The sequence below is a fragment of the Sinocyclocheilus rhinocerous genome, unplaced genomic scaffold, assembly GCF_001515625.1.
Source record: "Sinocyclocheilus rhinocerous isolate Xijiao unplaced genomic scaffold, SAMN03320098_v1.1 scaffold860, whole genome shotgun sequence".
In the NCBI taxonomy this organism is placed as follows: Eukaryota; Metazoa; Chordata; class Actinopteri; order Cypriniformes; family Cyprinidae; genus Sinocyclocheilus; species Sinocyclocheilus rhinocerous.
The window spans coordinates 213,822-232,670 of record NW_015638565.1 but is presented as its reverse complement, the minus strand read 5'-3'; the positions used below and the strand labels follow the sequence as shown (position 1 = coordinate 232,670).

Below are 18,849 nucleotides of genomic sequence, written 5' to 3'. Positions count from 1 at the left end.
TTAGATTTAATTAATATGTAAATGTAATTGTATTTATTTACTTTAGTAAACTTCAATACATTTATAGATTTACTGTTTAGTTGATTATTAAGCCATTATTATTTTTGCAAACAAAAATAAATGTTAGGTGTTCTCTGCTTAAATTCACTAACAAATATATATATATATATATATATATATATTATTAGATTTAATATGTAAATGTAATTGTATTTATTTACTTTAGTAAACTTCAATACATTTATAGATTTACTGTTTAGTTGATTATTAAGCCATTATTATTTTTGCAAACAAAAATAAATGTTAGGTGTTCTCTGCTTAATTAAATTCACTAAAATATCATTTTGTGAAAACATTTTTACAAAGACACTTGCAGCAATTATTCATGACACTATCAAATTTTTCTGGTATGTCATGTCAAACTTTTTTGATCTCAGAGTGAGGAGATGAGGACTCTCTCTCTCAGCGGTCATGTCGGTTTTGACGGTCTTCCTGATCAGCTGGTCAGCAAATCAGTGAGCCAAGGATTCAGCTTCAACATTCTCTGCGTGGGTGAGAAAGAAGTGCTTTTAAGATTCTGCAGACCTGGTATGTAAATATTAAAATTGATGCGAAAGATTGCAAGAATGTGCCCTCTTTTACAGGTGAAACTGGCATAGGCAAATCTACATTAATGAACACACTATTTAACACAACCTTCGAGAGTGAAGAGGCCAGCCACTTCCAGAGCGGGGTGCATTTACGCCACAGAACATACAGCCTGCAGGAAAGCAATGTGGATTTGCAGCTAAGCATTGTAGACACTGTGGGATTTGGCGACCAGGTTAATAAAGAAGAAAGGTAATGCTTGAGACTTCAGTAACCCAGTGACATTGATAATGAAGTACCAAGATCCTAAACTTTCTTTTGTTTCTCTGTAGTTATAAACCTATTGTGGACTACATTGACTCCCAGTTTGAAAACTTCCTTGAAGAAGAGCTTAAAATTAAACGCTCCCTTTACAACTATCATGATTCACGCATCCACATCTGCCTCTATTTTATTTCTCCCACCGGTCACTCACTGAAATCTCTGGACTTAGTTACCATGAAGAAACTGGACAGCAAGGTACATTGTTCACAAAGTGTATGTTATATATACTACCTCATGAAATCTTAAGTTATATACATAGAATTGTAGAATTAGTGTATATCCATATATTGTCTTCCCAACCAGGTCAACATTATTCCCGTCATAGCGAAGGCAGACACTATATCCAAGAACGAGCTTCAAAAGTTTAAGATCAAGATCATGCGTGAACTGGTCAGCAATGGTGTTCAGATCTACCAGTTCCCAACAGATGACGAAGCTGTGGCTGAAATAAACTCTTCTATGAATGTAAGAGAAGCTCAAGTTCAAATATATGATGTTATGATTTCAGATATATGTTTTGTAACAATTTTGCTATTGATCAGAATAGATATATGCTCCTAGACACCTTTAATGTTGAGCCAGTGACTTGTGTTGCAGGCACATCTCCCTTTTGCTGTGATTGGAAGCAGTGAAGAGGTTAAAATTGGGAACGAAATGGTGCGAGCCAGAGAGTACCCATGGGGAGTGGTACAGGGTAGGTAGTGCTGCTTGAACATAAAGATATTTATCATTGTCTTACTTTAAGTTAGACAAAAATGGACAAATTGGGCAATGCAAGGCAAGAATGCATTTTTATTCGGCAAGAATGCATTAAATTAATCAAAAGTGTATCCACTGCAAGATATATTTATTTCTATTAATGGCTGCTGGTATAATCACAGTGTATCCTGTAGTAGTTTGTCAATATTAACGCAAAACAAGCAGCAGACGGTGTCTTGATTACTGTAGCAGGCATTATGAGAACTACACCAGATTATTAGTGAAGTTATGTTGTCTGGGCTTTGTCCTCAGTGGAGAACGAGAGTCACTGTGACTTTGTAAAGCTGAGAGAGATGCTAATTCGTGTCAACATATCGGACCTGAGGGAACAGACCCACGCCAGACACTATGAGCTGTACCGCCGCTGCAAACTGGAGGAGATGGGCTTCAAAGACACCAACCCTGACAGCGAACCCTTCAGGTACTGCAACACACTTCCACAGCTCATGATGTCTTACATAATGCTGCTACTTGTTGTTAAGAAGATCATGTTACAAAAGAGGCAGTGAATTCATTCTAAATTGTATAGTCATCATAGTTATATGTCCTCACACACAGTCTGCGGGAAACATATGTGGCCAAGAGGAGAGAATTTATTGGTGAGCTACAACTCAAGGAGGAGCAGATGAGACAGATGTTTGTCAACAAAGTGAAGGAGACAGAAGCAGAACTAAAAGAGAAGGAGAGAGAGGTAAGAATCACTGGATTTGACAATATTTTTGTATTAACTCAGGACAAAATTATATTTGTACAAGCCTTAATTTATGTCATGTAAAATTACATTATAACTGCTTTTAGTACAGACACTGCTTTGGAGAAAAATAATAAGAAAGAAAATGTAATACTTGACACTTTTAATTAAATGATCAAATAAAATCTTTAAATACTTGTCACTTTTTTATTAAATAATAAAATATTTAAATACTTATCACTTTTTATTTAAAAAAAAAATATATTTAGACACTTGTCACTTTTTATTAAATTAAAAAATAAAAATGCTAAGTTTTTTATTAAATAAACTAAAAAACTTTAAATGCTTGTCACCTTTTAAATATTAACATAAATTATTTTAAATATCTGCCCGTTTTTATTAAATAATAAAACAAAATACAATCTTAAATAAGTATTTATTAATTTAAAATTAATTAACTCTTTATTAAATAATAAAATATTTAATTAAAATAAATATTTAAATACTTGTCACTTTTTATTAAAAAAAATATTTAAACACTCGTCACATTTTAGTAAATAATAAAACAATCTTCAAAAGCGTCACCTTTTATTAAAATAAATAAAAAATATAATACAATAAAATAAGCTCCTTTTGATTAAAGTAAATACATAAATACACACAATTGCAAGTATCTCCGCATTATAAACTAGTGCTGTTAATTGGTTAAATAATAATGGAATTTAAATTTTTTTATATTGAAATAATAAAACAAAAAATAAAGTAAAAGATTGTAAATGAGCCCTTGTTCTGTATTCCAAGCTGCATGAAAGATTTGAGATGCTGAAACGAACACATCAGGAGGAGAAGAGGAACCTAGAGGAGAAGCGTAGAGATTTAGAGGAGGAGATGAACACCTTCTACAGCAGGAGAGTGGCTGCTGAAACCCTCCAGTCTTTTCAAGGCTCTTCTGCCTTCAAAAAAGACAAAGAGAAGAAAACGTAAGCCTCCTCCTCCTCACTTTCATTCCCATTTCAACCTCTGAGACTGTCTGTTCCCATCTCTGGTAGTCACCATCTGTGAATGAGACTGATCTGTGTCTGCATTCACAAGCGTCTGAGGTCTTTTTGTTTGTCTGTGTTGGCTGACCGTCTTCAGGGCAGAGCTTCAATGCTGTAATATTAAAGCACACTGGCAGACAGGATCTTGGCATGTTTAAGGATAGAGAGATAGATGATGACACTAGTTGCCTGGTACTGCCAGCTGTCGGATCAGCATGCGTTTACGCCCCCTGATGAAGTGTTTGTAATTGTTTGCACTCACTTTGAATAAAATGAGCGTTAGATTGCTTGAAATATGTATTAGTGCTCTTGGTTGGTTGCCAGTGGTTGGCAACATTATTTTTTTAATCTAGCTGATTTTATGTATGTTTATTAAACATTTTATTTTCAGTTAACTGGCAATTCAAGGAAGCATCAACATCAGTAACTGCTCAGTAATTTTACCAGTCGCACCAGCTTGTCATGCTTTCAGAGACCTGCGCGGGACGGATTTTTCAGTCCCGCTCCCGCAGAAAAATATCTTATGTTGGCCCGCTCCCGTCCGCACATTCATCTTTTGTCCCGCTCCCGCCCGCAAAATCCCGCATAAAAGTAATCTATATAGATTTTTTTTCAGCACATCAAAGAAATTTACATTAAATGGTTCTGTAACATCTCCTATGATACACAACATCCCAGCATAAATGCTCCCGATAAAATATATTTGTTATTTAGGCTAAGCATCAACATTCACAATCACAAACCACTGTTATTTTTAACAGAAAAGCAAGCATGGGCTGCTGCGTGCATGGTTTGGCATGTCAGAATGCGAGCAGCGCTTCCTTTATTATCACTAAAAGCTGACATCTCAGTTCATCGCGATCTCATAACGCTCTGTTATAACACAATGAACATATTGACAAAGAATCTTTCATAATGTCTACACTTTGTGTGTTGAAATGAGACAGTTCGTTAGCACGCAATTTCAGCACTGCGGTGAGTAGATTCTAACTTAATCACCTCTGATTGGCCATTGCGTTCCAGAAATCAACAGCTGAGTCTGTGATTGGCTACATTGCGCAACGCTTTAAACACGTGTTATAAATAGAAACTCTGCCTAGCTTGCGCGTTAATCATTTGAACGTTATTCGTTGTTCTTTTTGCTTTTGTGCAACACATAAATAACAATTTATATGTTTTAGACATTTTATGTTTAGATAATTTCTATTTTGCGGGAGTCCCGCGAATCATTTTATTCTCCCGCATCCCGCACACACAAGAGTCTCTTCCCGCCCGCACCCGCACTCGCCCATCAAGAGTTGGCCCGCGCCGCACCCTGTTGCGTTGGGTCCCGCGGGAGTGCAGGTCTCTACTTTCAGGTGATGGTTATATGTAAAACAAGCTCCTGCCTACCACACAATTCAACCTGTAATGCGGTACATATCAGACACGACATTGGGCTGTGATGATCCACTGATGTGTACTTGATTCTTATGGATATACATTTTTATTAAAGGGATGGAGATTCACTCCAAAAAATTAATTTATAATAATAATTTATTCACCCTCGTGGAACATATTTTGAGAAGATATTTTTGTCCATAAAATGGAACTTAATGATAAGCAAAAGAACTTCTGTGTTCCGCAGAAGAAAAAACAAGGGTTTAAAATGACGTGTAAGTGAATAAATGATGACAGAATTACAAATTTTAGGTGAACTATCTCATTAAGTAAACATGAAGTTCTGTTTAACATTGTATTGGTTGCAGTTAACTTGTCATTGTCTTATATTAATACAGAACTTGACTATGACAACTGAACTGTTAACATATCATTTAGATTTTTGTACATATTTTTTTGTAATATATTTTTCTCTAAACAGTTTTACCAGATAGAAAAGTACTGCACAAAATGAATTGTTTTATATTAACCAGAATAATTATGATATTTTTAAATGTTAAATATCTCTGCTTATGTTATCGCTTACCTCTCCTACACAAATGCAACTGTATATTTTTCAGTAAAAAACAAAAACAAAAAAACAAATTCTTTATTTTGTTCTTTGTATTACTCACTTCTCTGTAAGTATGGAGATAAATATGGAAATAAATACATAGGAGGGTAAAATATAAAAATAAATGAATACATAAATTAATAAAAATAAATGAAATAAATAAAAAATAAAGTTAAAGAAAACAAAACAAAAATAGGACTACATTTAAGTAAAAAAAAAAATTTGCATTTGTATTAACAAGTCATATATTCCTTTATTTATTTTCCTATTATTACATTTATGTATTTATTTTTAATTTATGCAGGTTTGGGCCTCCATATACAAGAACTACTCAATAATGAATGGCAAAAATGTTATATTTTATTCATAATCAATTTAATTTAGAGTATTCTACAAGAATTTGCTTTGAGAGAAATCCTTTTATTTTCCTTTAGTCTATTTCGTAGCTTCCTGAGGCTTCTGTCTGCATATTCCTTGACCTCAGAGAGGTACTGAACTAGAAGACTTGTATCAGCCTTAGTGGCTTTTGCCAAAGGATTACCCTGTGTACTTAACCAAATCCCAAAAGTACTTAAACCACCAGTTACTGCTGAATTCTCCTAAACAAGAGATGCGTTTGCAGATGGTGTTTGTTATTAGCGAGACGGGTGCCTGTACTGAATGTTTTACCCTCTTCTCTAACAAGTATTCATTTACACTTTAACCAGCCTCTGATTATCAGACACATCAGGACAAAATAGTACTGAAATATAAAATGAGAAAACCCAGCTTATGTTCGTTCTGTTGTTTATTGTTCTGTTGAAAATGTGTTGCTCATGTGACTCAGAATACAGAAGGGTTAAACGAGTCTGCATTCTTACCCAAAACTCAACACAACAATTCTCTATCTGTCATCTCTAAGAGCCAGTTACACATACTGAAATACCCTTGAGAACAGTTTAAAAAGGCATCATAAGGCCATGGTGGAAATGACAAAAGATAAAAAACAACAAAAAAACCTTGCATGAGTCTCTGCATAAGCGGTTTCTATCTTACTCTGACCGGTCGCTGGTCCTCAGACCTCAAAAAGCAGACAAAAGACGTGAACGACTTCTGATCTTGTACAACAGTCAGGTAAGTTCAAATAAAATTTCACACTCATTCTCTCACATAGACAAATACAATCAAACTTATATATCTATGAGGAGATAATCACTGTACTCTGGCAGTTCATTTGACCAATGTCCAGTTTAAAAAAAGTTAAAATAACATAAAAAATGAATGTTCAAAATCAATACGATGGTGCATCCAGCATGTACTTGCACTGGCCTCCTCTAGCTGAATAAATAAACTCTCTTGTGATTGGCTGACCATGTGTCAAGAGAGTATGGCTCTTGATTGGTGGACACGCCGACACAAAGTTACAATTTGCATATGATATCTTCAGTACGTAATGTAAATAATCTTTGCTTAATATGTTGTGCTCTAGTAACTTGTGTGTCTTTAGATACATTCATTCCTACTTGCCGAGTGTGCTATCTGTCAAACAGACTGAGTCCCATTGGCTGAGAATTTCATCTGGCTGATGCAGCCATATAAATCTGACAAACACCATCCAACCTAAAACAAACAATCATACATCATATATGCCTGCATCTTAATATTATGTTCTTTATCAAACTTAATACTTATACATCTGTACCTGTATAAAATAATAATGAAGAAAAAAAGAAGAAGATATAGTTCACCCAAAAATGACAGTTCTGTGATCAGCACACATTAACGTTTTATACAACAATTGTTGCATTTTGCATCTGTCGGCTATCATATGATTTCACAACAGTGGTTCTCAAACCTTTTGGACTCCAAAGCCTCCCATTGTCCACTAAATTTTCAAAAGCCCAATGACTTTTCCAGTTTTTCTCAATAATGATTGAGGATAAGGATTGTTTTTAAACTTGGCTAAAAATGTACATTCATTCTAAAAATGCCCATGGAGTTATAAGAGTTTATTGATTTTCTTGACTTTTCCAGGTCTAGAAATCACACATTTAAAAATTAGGCTTCCTCATACAGTACATCAAGGTATTTTTTAAGACAGTGGGAATCCTGGTTCTTCAAGGTGGGTGAATTAAAATAAGAAATATCTTGATTTTTACTCGTTTTACTCAATTTATTTTTTTAAAATTTTAAATCATTTTAATTCATCTTGAGGCCCCCTTGGAAGTTTCCCCATAGTGGTTGAGAACCACTGCTTTAGAAGACTTTAATAGTTGTATTGACCACTTTTATGGCCTTTTTTGTCTTTGTTGGAGCTGGAAAGCATGTGGACACTATTGTCTGGAAAAGAGCAGTGTGAACATTCATTAAAATATCTTCTTTTGTGTTCCACTGAAGAAAGTCAGTCATATGGGTTTGGAATGACATAAGGGTGTTAAACGATGACAGAATTTTCATTTTTGGTGAACTGTCTCTTTAAGGGTTTGAAACTGAGCGCTATAGAATATGCCAGACTGAACAGTGATTTATGTATGCTTATTGGCGGACTGCTGAGAGGCTTGTGGTTTCTGTTGAGGTCATTCTGAATGAGGCATCAGTGTGTCTCACATGGTCCCAACTATGATCATTGGACAGTCTTGCGTACAAATCGGTAGGTAATACATTGATGTACCAAATGATTCTTTAAATAAAAAAGAAAGTCTGTGGTATTTCTGTACCATATTGATATTCAGAAAACAAAATGCTGTAAGATTCGTCTTCACTGGCCCATGTTCTCAGTGTATGTCCTCCACAGCGACTGATAAAGTTGGACTGGGAAACACTTAGGATTTTTCTTTGTAGTCTTGTATGCTTTTTTGCATGTGTGGTTGAGCAGCTTTACATCCATCTGATCGAGGCGAAAAACTGCAGAGTGGATCCGGATTCTTTTGTGTCAGACATTCATACTGAAATCTCATAGGTCGTTCCTTCAACACCAGTCACTTTCTTCACCCCTCCTGCAGGTTTGTGGGAGTGGGTGTTATGATTGGCTGCGTTTTGTTTAATAGTTGAGCTAATGGTTGGTGGGGGAAAAAAGAGAGAGATATAAGTAAACCTAAAAAGGATGCATGTGAAAAAGCCTAATAATTTAACCAAAAACACTATGGATGCATTGAAAGTGTTGCAGGGATACATGTATTAAAGGTAACAGAGACAACGCAAGCAAGACATTCGCAAAGTAGGTTTAAAGCCAACATGAATCGACATTCACAAGCCACTTTATTACCATAATATTGTGAAATGATTTTTTCGGCAAACGATTGGAAGCTTACGATCACTTTTACCATTGAGAGCATTCTGACATACTGTATTCTGTTTCAAATGTATAAATTGCTATTATCGTTGTAACCAATAATCACCAGGGCTCAAGAGGAAGGATTTTTCCCCCCTGGCCAGTTCTAAAGGTCAGTTCTGTTTCACTTGCCCTCAACGCCCTGGCAAACTGTTCACTGGCCCAAAGTAATGACCACATTTTATTTTTAGCAATGTATTTTATATTATTATTAATATTTACAAAATATTTTAATATTAAAAATACATTTAATAAAAAAAATACAACAATCTGGAAATTATACAGCTATAAATGTAACCATAAAACACTCTTGTACCAGAAAACAATGGCATACTGTTAGCCAGTTAGGTGACAAATCCGCAAAATTCACAACAATGTAAAATACCTCACAGAAAACCAGAAAAACATTACGTTTTCAAAGCATAAAAAATATGGATATACAAGTTCCACCAAGTTGCCCAAAATCCTCTCACACATATTGTTGAAGCCCTGGTAACAGAGTGCTGTGGGAAATACGTATTTTTGTAGGCCAAAAATGTTTTTGGTTAAATGCCTGAAATAAGGACTGAGGTTAACACAAGAGCAGGAGATTTTCAGGTTTTATTCTGTGACATAAAATAACCCCTTGTCATTTTTAAAAAAACTTTTACTTCTCTCGATAAAGACGGTTACTAACAGGGACTACAGAGGTTGTCGGGACATTAAATGTCATCATACTGAACAGGTAAACTCATCTACTCACTAGTCCATTTTTACAGACTTGTGTTTATAATCACTCTCTTGCAAACTATTCTAATTCAAACTTTGAGACCTTTTTTTTTTTTTAAATAGAAGACTGAAAAAGTTGTTGGAAGCGAGTTTGCAGATATGCGACAGCAGTGTTTATAGCTTACATTTAGCTTTTTACTTCTGCCGACTGTTTTTAGACTACAAAATTCACAAGTTTTATTAATTTGTGAAGATTACCACGATGAATGAAACATGTAACAATAATAAACTTTTGTTGGTTGCAGAGCTTATTTTCTGCAATAATCCAAAACCCAACAGAAACTACTGTTTTTTTTTTTTTAAGGGGAACCAAGAGTGATGCAAACTTACATGTTGGCCTACAAAAATACACCATCACTGCAGCACTCTATATTAACAAGAAAATACCACATTAAGATTTTAGAAAGGCTATTTGACCTAGAACAGTAGCCTAAAACAATGGTTAAATATCTGTTTGTCTATTGGTTAACACAATAAATAATCCACCCTGCCTTGGCAATGTCGGCCAAAAAGTTTTTTTAGTGTTTTTTTTTTTTATGAGAAAAGCTTTTTTTTTCTTAACTTTCATGTGCACTAATCTAAAACTCTGAATGTATTAAGCAAGTAAATAATTTCACTTTCATGTTGACCTTTAAGACATCAAAATTACAGAAGCATAATAAGACGAACCTTAGCACAGAGACAGAGTCATCCTTACGGCCACAAGGCAGGAGGAGGGGAGGGCAGAACAGAGCAGATGAACGTAAAGAAAGAGAGCAGAGAAGGAAAAAGGACATAGAAAGATGGAGGGTGTGAACAGAAATTCGAGGGACAGTAGAGTGGCCATGGGTTGCAGGAAGAAAGAGACAGTGTTACTGAACAAAGAGAAGAAGAAAGACCAAACCAAATGAATACAAACACGAACACTTGACCTCAATGTTCTACTTGACCATCACACACACGCAGGCGTGCAGGTTTTTCTGAGGGGGGAAAGAGAGAGACGGCTAAAATCTGCAGGCATTACTCACTTCGGCATCGGAGTCCCGCCCCCTGAGCTAGAGGGGCGGTGCTGTAACTCGGCGCCACCTCCATAGGACAGTGATTTGCCCAGAGATGTATGGCCAGGGGCGGGGCCAGGAGGAGGGGAGCCCAAAGAGCGAGCGCGAGGAGAAAGGGGTGGAGCCCGAGAAGGGGGTGAGCTTGTTGGGCGCAGGAAAGCTCTGTTGGGGGAGGGTCTTAGGGGGGCAGGGCAGGCCTGGAGAGAGCCCTCCCTCTGCTGAGCAGATAGGAAAGGGGACGTGTACCCCAAAATAGGCGGGGCCCCTGGTGCTGTGCTAAGAGGGTGCGGTCTGGGTGGGGACAGCTCGTGAGCAGCAGACTCAAACTCTGGGCTTTCGGAGGGCGTCAGCAGACTTTCGTACGACAAGCTGCCGTTGCGTGTCTGATTGGCTAAACTCTTGTAGCTAGTGGAGGTCGTACCCTCAGAGATGAGGGGCCCGAGGGCATTGTGGGCCGTATGGGCGGAGCGAAGGCTTGAGGAGCAAGAGGCTGCTGCTGATTGGAGTAGGGTGTCGGTAAAAGAAGGGTAGGATCGCCCACCAAACGCAGAGGCCCCACCCAGGCCCCCCGAGCCTGCTCTACCTCCCTCCCCTCCCCCACGGAACCCTGCACCCCCTCGGCTTGACAAACTGGGGTCTGAGCGGTAGCTGGGCTGCCCAGTGGTGACGGGGACAGAGGGAGACTCGGTCATACTGTTCCCTCGACTCATCTGAGAGGAAAAAAAAAAGACAGAAAAAGGTACACCAAACATCCCCAGCAGCTGAAGCATCACCAAAGAGATGAAAGATGGCACACAACTGAAAGTTTGAGCAAACCACACTGTATAAAGGGACGTACGGAACTCATAAGGCAGGGGTGTCAAACTCAGTTCCTGGAGGGCCGGAGCCCTGCAGAGTTTAGTTCCAGCCCTGCTCCAGTACTCATACCATGTAGTTTTAAAATAAGCCTGAAGGACTTGATTAGTTGGATCAGGTATGTTTAATTAGGGTTAAATCTAAACTCTGTAGGGCTCCGGCCCTCCAGGAACTGAGTTTGACTCCTGTCCTAAGGGGATGTGGTGATGGAAAAAATTAGATTGGAGGACAAATTACATTTCAATGCTTTTGTGTTCCACCGTAAAACTTTGCAGTCCCAAGCAAAACTTTTGTGTTTGCTCGAAAAACTTTCATGGAACTAATGTGGAGTGAGGAGAAACTATCGCTGTGTTCCAAATGGGATAAATCCACCTCCGAAGGGCACTTCAATGTAAGAACAATCATGGCCACCATTTTTAAGGGCAGTTCCAAACCAAAGAGCTCAAAACTGGCCACTTAGAAGGGCCCTGCTGAACGAAGGATTTCAAAGGGTACAACCGATGGAACCTTCGCTCCCATCATTCTTTCCACCCCCTTAATCTGCCCGGCAAGATGATAGAGAAGTGCATTCTAAGGAACAGTTTTTTGGTCCCTTACATCCTTCCTCCCTTTAAAGCTCTCACTCTGGAGGTTAAACCCTTTGAAGATGAAGGGATTAGGGCATCGGGATGAGCTTTTCGGAATGGAACACAGCGTATATTTCAACACAAGCAAATGCAAAGTGTCTCTGGCGAACGCAAAAGATTTCCGAGTGAACACAAAACACTGAAACAGTAGAGTGTCTTTATTGTCCACCAAGGTGGAAATTTTTCACGTGAAGGAAAGGAAAGGATTCAAGTTATGCTTCAGAACGAGAGGAAAACAGCAACAGGAGAGAGTCCAGCTTGAATCAAACGCAACAACTGCAGAGTCAAAATGACGAAACACAAGAGCAAGGTGCAAAACACACCATAACAACGGATAACTCACATCTAAACTTACTCGCTCACTGACTGCCAGTGATTTCAGATATTCAAGAAAAATAATAAAAGAAAGGATTCAACGTATTAACAAAAAGAAAAAAAAAGAAAAAAATGCAATGCAAACCTCAAGTGCAGTAGATCATGGTTGTCTCAAACAAAAAAATACATTTACCAAAGTTTCAGTACCTGAACTTGCCTGTATTTGTGTGTACCGCACTTAGACTTACTTTGCTGGAATGTGTTGAGGCCGTGTGTTTTTTTCCTGGACTGCTGTAGGCCGGCCCGTATTTATACAATGAAGGTGTGAGTGGAGCCTCAGTCAGCAAGCTGCACTCTGATTGGAAGAAAAGAAAAAAAACAAGTTATAAAATAGTCAAAAAAGTGCTGTAGTGATGCTGTAAATTATCTAACGGGTATGATACATCTGTGTGTGCACTAACCTTCATTTTGTGTGTGAGGCAGCCCAGGGTATCTGTGCTCTGGTTTAGGTGGTGGAGGGGGATCAGCATCAGTGGACTGACTCTCCATTATCTCCAAACTACTTTTAGACTGAAGTACACACACACACACACAGAGCAACTCTTTAACAAAAATAGCTTACTCATCTAAAGGGATTTTAGGAACCTGCTCTTATGTGAGATCTTTCACATGTATGTCAATTACTTTCAAAAGAAAGTTAACTAATTTCAGCTCTCTACATAGACAAAACAAGAGCATGACAAATATTAAGACAGTGTAAAGTTTGTGAATTAAGGATGGAAAAGATTGACTGATATTGAGTTTTACAACCAATGTGAATAATTTTTGTTTAGATGTCAGAAAAGCAGAACCAATATTAAAACAAATGCACAACAGTATCCAAATATTCATTAGACTACAACAGGTACAGATGACATTCATAATAATAAATATTTTAATAACATAAATTAGCATTCATTATATAAGCTATTTAATGACCACTTACTGGCTGCCCAACATTAATAAAAAACATTTATGGCTTAAAAATACCATTCAATGTTTTTTACCTTATGGGTTTGTAGGTTTTGACCCCAGGGTTGCGTTTCTCAAAAGCATTGCAAGCTAAGTTGATCCCAGAGACCATTGGTGGCGGTGGTTCTATAATCTACTTAGGCTAACAATGCTTTTGGGAAACGCAGCCCAGATCTTTAACCAGTAGCACATATCACTTACACCTCTAAAACATGGTAAAAAGTGATCAAGCATTAACATAACATGCTTTAATTGATATTATTGTTTATCTATTATATTATCAAATCAATTTACACTGCACAAAAATAAAAAAAAACTAGCATTACTGACCTACTCCACTGCAAAGCACTGCAGCTGTCAACCATGACTGTTAGCATAAAAACAAAGTGTATGATAATGTGTTTGTACCTGTTGGATGCCATTATCCAGGACTTTAGCTGCTAGTTGGGCTTCAGACAGAGGTGGCCGCAGAAATGGTGGCTGGACCTGAACAGAATGAGGCTTTCGCAAGTGACCAAGATACCTGTACAAAAAACATATACATAAAATTAGAACTTTAAATCCAACACAATCTGCAAAACGCATCTTTATTTGTTAGAAAATAAGATTTGTGAACCTGGGAGCCTGTGAACTACACAGCATGTGTGCAATGTTTTTCAAGCACCCGTGTGTGAAGGGGTTAACGCCGCCTCTGAACTTCCCAGTCACCTGAGGGTGAAGAGAGGAAATTTGAGAACACGCCCTTAGAAATCAGGCAGAAAAACCACATCATTCGGTTTGATCAAACACATACAATGTGGACAAGGGACACACCCGAACACACACACACACGGACCTGTTCGTTGGTCGTTCTCCCTCTGGATACAAGGACAACATGGAACCCAGTGAGTCCTGCAACTGGGACGAAAAACAGGCCAGCTACACACATCACCGCCATACTGAGTAGTGTGTTAAGGATAACAAAAAACATTGAACAGGTTGATGTGTATTCATGAGATTGCATTATGTGCACATGCGCATGTAAGTGCGTTATGGGTAAAGGATACGTGACTGCAGAGTGGACCTGGTCCAGTTGTTTAGTGTGATGGAGGATGTATAGCAGACTGAAGCCAAACACATTCATAATGTGAATAGTGAGCGAGAGCAGGAACAGAAAGAAATAACGATAATTACGCCTCCCAATGCAGTTGTTCACCCATGGGCAGTGATGGTCAAACTCCTAAACACAGACACACATGCATTTAGACAATAAAAAAAGCATAAGTCAAGTCAACAAGACTTAAATCAAACACTGAAGACTTTGTTTAGTGTGAAACTATGATGAATGTCTGTGTACCTCCACACAGTTGTCACACACAGAGCAATGTGAACAGCGCGGTGGTCTGTAAAAGCGACATGTGGAGCACCACTTCATCCGCACCTGAATGCCCCTCACCTCCACCGTCTTATAAAGTGGAGCCCGGAAATCATCCTCTTTATCCTCATCTTCTTCAGCTGCAAAACATACAATCTCATGAAAACGGTTAAGAAATGTCCAGGTCATACTTCAACAGAAAATATAAGACAAGTATATTTTGCATTAAAAAATTAAGCCTAATTTGAGAACCACTAAGGTTTCTTTTACATTATACGTGTCACGTTAAAGTAATACAGAGTTCTGGCATGAAACTCTAGATGGCGCAGTCCGATAGGTCTAACTCAATCTGACCTAATGACTAATGATCATTATCACATGGCACAGCTGATTGGTTCTCTCCTGGTCTCGGTATTTGCTCTGCAGAAGCAGCAGCGTAGCAAATCTATTCCGCCAAGACCAAATACATTAACATTGTCATGTACATTACCATGCCAATCCCTCCGAGAGTTGTCATGACAGAAATTTTTATTTTAATGAATATTTTTATATGTGGAAAAAATAAATTTGAATAGTAAAATACGCTACTGATCAAAGGATTAGGGTCAGTAAAATTTGTAATGTTTTCAAAAGAAATCTCTTACGCTCATCATGGATGCATTTATTTGATCAAAAATACAGTAATACCTGTATATAACCGTAACTGTTAACTGTTACAATACGTTTTTTTATGTAATGTATTTGAGATGGTAAAGCTGAATTCTTCAGTGTCACATGATCCTTCAGAAATCAATATGCTGATTTGCTGCTCAAGAAACATTTCTAATTATTTTCAGTGTTGAAAACAGTTGTGCTGCTTAATATTTCTCTGTAAACCATGCTACATTTTTCAAGATTCTTAATAAATATCTTAAATAATAGAGAGTTGGAAGAACAGCATTTATATGAAATAGAAATCTTATAAATGCCTTTTCTGAGGAGAACCGCTCTGACAGCCAGGGACACCTGCACAGAGATGCCTCTCATTACACTTACAGAAATACTGATACATTGAATTTCTATATTAATGTATTTAAGTTCTACTCACGTAAAACAGAGAAACAGTGTTGTGGCCCCCACAAGGAAGGCGGTTGCTGCGGACACAGGCACATAACGACTGGGGCGGAATGGGGAAGGGTCTCCGAGAGCCCCACCCACACTAAGACCCACAGGCATTTGGAGATGTCAAAAAACCGAGGGAACAGGGGGAGGCGTCAGAGAGCGAAGAAAACTCGTCTCCCACCTGAGTGAGGATGGTGTGTAGCCATGGCCATAACAATAAATTTAGTGAAATAGATTATGTTCTCGACATAAATCAAGGTGCATTTCTTTCCAAAAACAAACGTTAATGTAAAATAGTGCAGATGTCTTTTTGTATATGTCTGTGTTGATACATAAAAAATAGACTAAATTCATATACACATAATATGCGATATTTCTATGACTTTACTGTAATACAAAAATAGCTCTAGTTTCATCAAAAATAAGTTCATATGGCTTGAATGTAACAAGATTTGGTCAATAAAAGGAAAATCGAGTGACAGCAATGCTCTTTTAGTGCAAATCTCTGGTAAGCCCCGTGTTACACCAAAAAGAGCAGCAGCAAAAGGAAGCAGCAATTTGAGTTCAGGCATTCATACAATACTCGCTCAGAGACCAATCTTATATCTTTCAAAGCATCATTTCAGATGAGTGCATGTGAGAATGACGTCAGACTACAGAAAGGAAAAAAAAATAGTTTTGATGGGAGGTATACAGTGAAACAAAATGTATGAGGGAAAAATAAGAAACTACAAGACAAAAAAATGACTTTCTTTCTATAATCTCAATGGAGTCTGGATTTCCCTCTGGAACAGTCCGTCTAAGAAAAGACCGTAATTACGAGTACAAATCATGAAACAGAGCTCTTGATGTCTTGTGCCCTAAATGAGAGCTCATTCTCCACTCTGAGGTGATCTATGCTCACACTTTGAAGAGAGCCAAACTGGCCGAAAAGTGAGCAGAAAAACACGGTTTGCCAGGTCACATGAATATTGTAAGTGCAGATATCCACATGATAAGTTGCTTTTCAGATGCAATCCATATGCAAAAAATGTACGCCCACACCAGAGTGCGTGTCTACCATCGCAACTGCACACGATCCGTATGCGTCCGGGGTTGATAACTCCAGGTTGTGATAACACATGAGCGTGCAAAACCATTTTAACCCTGCATAGTGTCCCATGAGGCCCTTCTTCCTCACAAGGATGAGATTGATGAGTCTAAAATGCCGCCCTCCTCCTTTCTGATTCCTTAACAGGCCTGAGCGGTATCTATAAGAAGAGAAGATAATTAAACGCGTAGATATAAACTCATGACCTGATCTTACACATTCTTGAAGTTCTCCATACCGGTTCCAAGCAGCCAATATCATACGAATGATCACATGAACAAGACGGAACATAAAGCAATGAATTGTGAAACCTACATCTGTGTACACACACAACGTGTTGAAACCTGATCACACTTTTGTTGCCCCCTGTCACAACTTCTGACTCACCAGGAAAGGGTGTGCCTCTTTTTTACTGTTTTCTCCACCAGGTTTTCTGTATACAATTCAACCCCATCCCCCCTTTACAATCCCCTTTTTCTCCTTGGGTTTACTGCCACACTGACCACGCAGTGACCTTGAGTCTCGCATACACAAGCCTTATTACACCACTCATAATCTTCTTTTCTTGCAGCTACTCCTGCTCTCTTCATTCACAGTACCACCTGAAAACTAATTCACTTCACATGGGAAATATATATAGATTTGATTCATTCATAAACGTTAAATCATATCTTACCATCAACTTTGAATCAATAATGAAAAGAATGATGGATGTCAGATGATATCTGATTGTACCACATAATCAATAACAAACTGGAAAATTATGTTAGGATGTCACTCACCCACAATAGTCATTTTAACAATTTAATAGTTTTACAAAATTGACCTTTTTTGTCAAAAAAGGCTAGCTGTGATGTTTATAAGTCAACTCCAGTTTACTATATAGATGACTGCAGTGCACTCGGAGTAAGAATAAATCTATATTTAAAAGCCTTGTAAGCTGCCTATCTACATAGAAAGCATTTCAGGGCATCATATGTGGATTGCACACATCTGAATAGAACTATATTGCCCAAAAATGCTGTCTAGGTAGGCAACTCATTAGGTGACACAGTCATTCACTACAGCAAAATCATAAACCAAACGGGTTAATTGAGTCCAGAAGTTAGTTAAATTTCAAAGCATAAACAATTTCACACAAAAAAAGCAACATCTGAGTCAAAAACACTACGGTTGTGTCCCGTTTTTGGTTAGCTTACCATTCCAGCTAATACTACCTTACGCAGTAAAACAAGGCAGTTTGGATTACAAAACACAAGAAAAATACATATTGATCAAATATTAGCACAATTAACTTATAAACCGCACCAAAATACGATCATTTAACTTTTTGCTTCGTGTTTTGCTTTGTTTAACTAGGCCTCAGAGTGAAGCCTCGGACTCCAGTTGTTAGAGCCAACACTGAAAGAAGCTCAAATGCGGCGATATCGATCCGATGTCGAAACAGATCAGAAGCAAACAGCGACCTGCCCACACATTTTTAATTAAACAACACATCTATTATGAATGTCATCCACTCGAATATACTCACGCAGTGTCGGATATCCCGAATGTTTACGTACTTTAAATGCCTGGCGTTTATTCACACGTCCTGTGATTTGGAGACTCGGTTTCTCTTTTGCATCCCGGCCCGGGGCAGCGGTATTATCTGATGGGAGAGGAGCTTCAGCTCTCTCTACCCTCTCTCTCTCTCCCTTAATCTCAGTCTTTTTAGGGCCCGGGAAAAGGCTTTTGATCTCTGTACGCCCGGGGCTGAAAACTCCCCAAGTCGTTTATCCGATACAGAGTCTGATAAGCCAAAAATAAAACCCTTAACAAGGCATCATCATCTTCTTCTTCGGCCCCAGCATCATTTAAAAAGTCACCTGTATAGGACATGCAGGAAAGGATCCGGAAGAGATTTTTGTCAATAGATATAATGTCAAATTAATATTTGCTCAATTAGTTTGCTCAAAGGATGTAATTTCTTTGAAAAAAGGCATGCAGA

General features: G+C 38.0%; 2 protein-coding genes across 4 annotated transcripts in view; one reads left to right on the top strand and one right to left on the bottom strand.

Annotated features, from left to right (window-relative positions):
- LOC107749731 (septin-8-B-like) overlaps window positions 1-3,868 on the top strand; it is a 9,286-nt gene extending 5,418 nt beyond the window's left edge. Inside the window, exons 2-9 of the mRNA XM_016564875.1 lie at window positions 438-552; window positions 645-840; window positions 921-1,107; window positions 1,216-1,377; window positions 1,510-1,606; window positions 1,924-2,092; window positions 2,230-2,362; window positions 3,164-3,868. Of these exons, the coding sequence (XP_016420361.1) occupies window positions 438-552; window positions 645-840; window positions 921-1,107; window positions 1,216-1,377; window positions 1,510-1,606; window positions 1,924-2,092; window positions 2,230-2,362; window positions 3,164-3,346 (1,242 nt within the window). The 3' untranslated portion in view covers window positions 3,347-3,868. The remainder of the gene's footprint in view (window positions 1-437; window positions 553-644; window positions 841-920; window positions 1,108-1,215; window positions 1,378-1,509; window positions 1,607-1,923; window positions 2,093-2,229; window positions 2,363-3,163) is intronic.
- A 3,986-nt stretch (window positions 3,869-7,854) lies between these two features.
- On the bottom strand, window positions 7,855-18,651 carry LOC107749730 (palmitoyltransferase ZDHHC5-like). Of its 3 annotated transcripts, XM_016564874.1 has the most exons (12): window positions 18,394-18,651; window positions 15,759-17,022; window positions 15,607-15,676; window positions 14,654-14,827; window positions 14,364-14,536; window positions 14,153-14,255; window positions 13,934-14,025; window positions 13,726-13,840; window positions 12,768-12,876; window positions 12,555-12,661; window positions 10,481-11,220; window positions 7,855-8,426 (listed from the first exon to the last, which is right to left on the bottom strand). In XM_016564874.1, exons 2-12 carry the CDS (start codon window positions 15,884-15,886, stop codon window positions 8,315-8,317), a joined length of 1,923 nt encoding a protein of 640 aa, XP_016420360.1. In that variant the 5' UTR covers window positions 15,887-17,022; window positions 18,394-18,651; the 3' UTR covers window positions 7,855-8,314. The 3 variants fall into 3 exon arrangements, with proteins under 3 accessions (XP_016420360.1, XP_016420358.1, XP_016420359.1); XM_016564872.1 differs by lacking the exons at window positions 15,607-15,676; window positions 15,759-17,022; window positions 18,394-18,651 and adding an exon at window positions 10,143-10,269 and having other exon boundaries at window positions 8,360-8,426; window positions 14,654-14,992; XM_016564873.1 differs by lacking the exons at window positions 15,607-15,676; window positions 15,759-17,022; window positions 18,394-18,651 and adding an exon at window positions 10,143-10,165 and having other exon boundaries at window positions 8,363-8,426; window positions 14,654-14,991.
- Window positions 18,652-18,849: the final 198 nt, after the last annotated feature.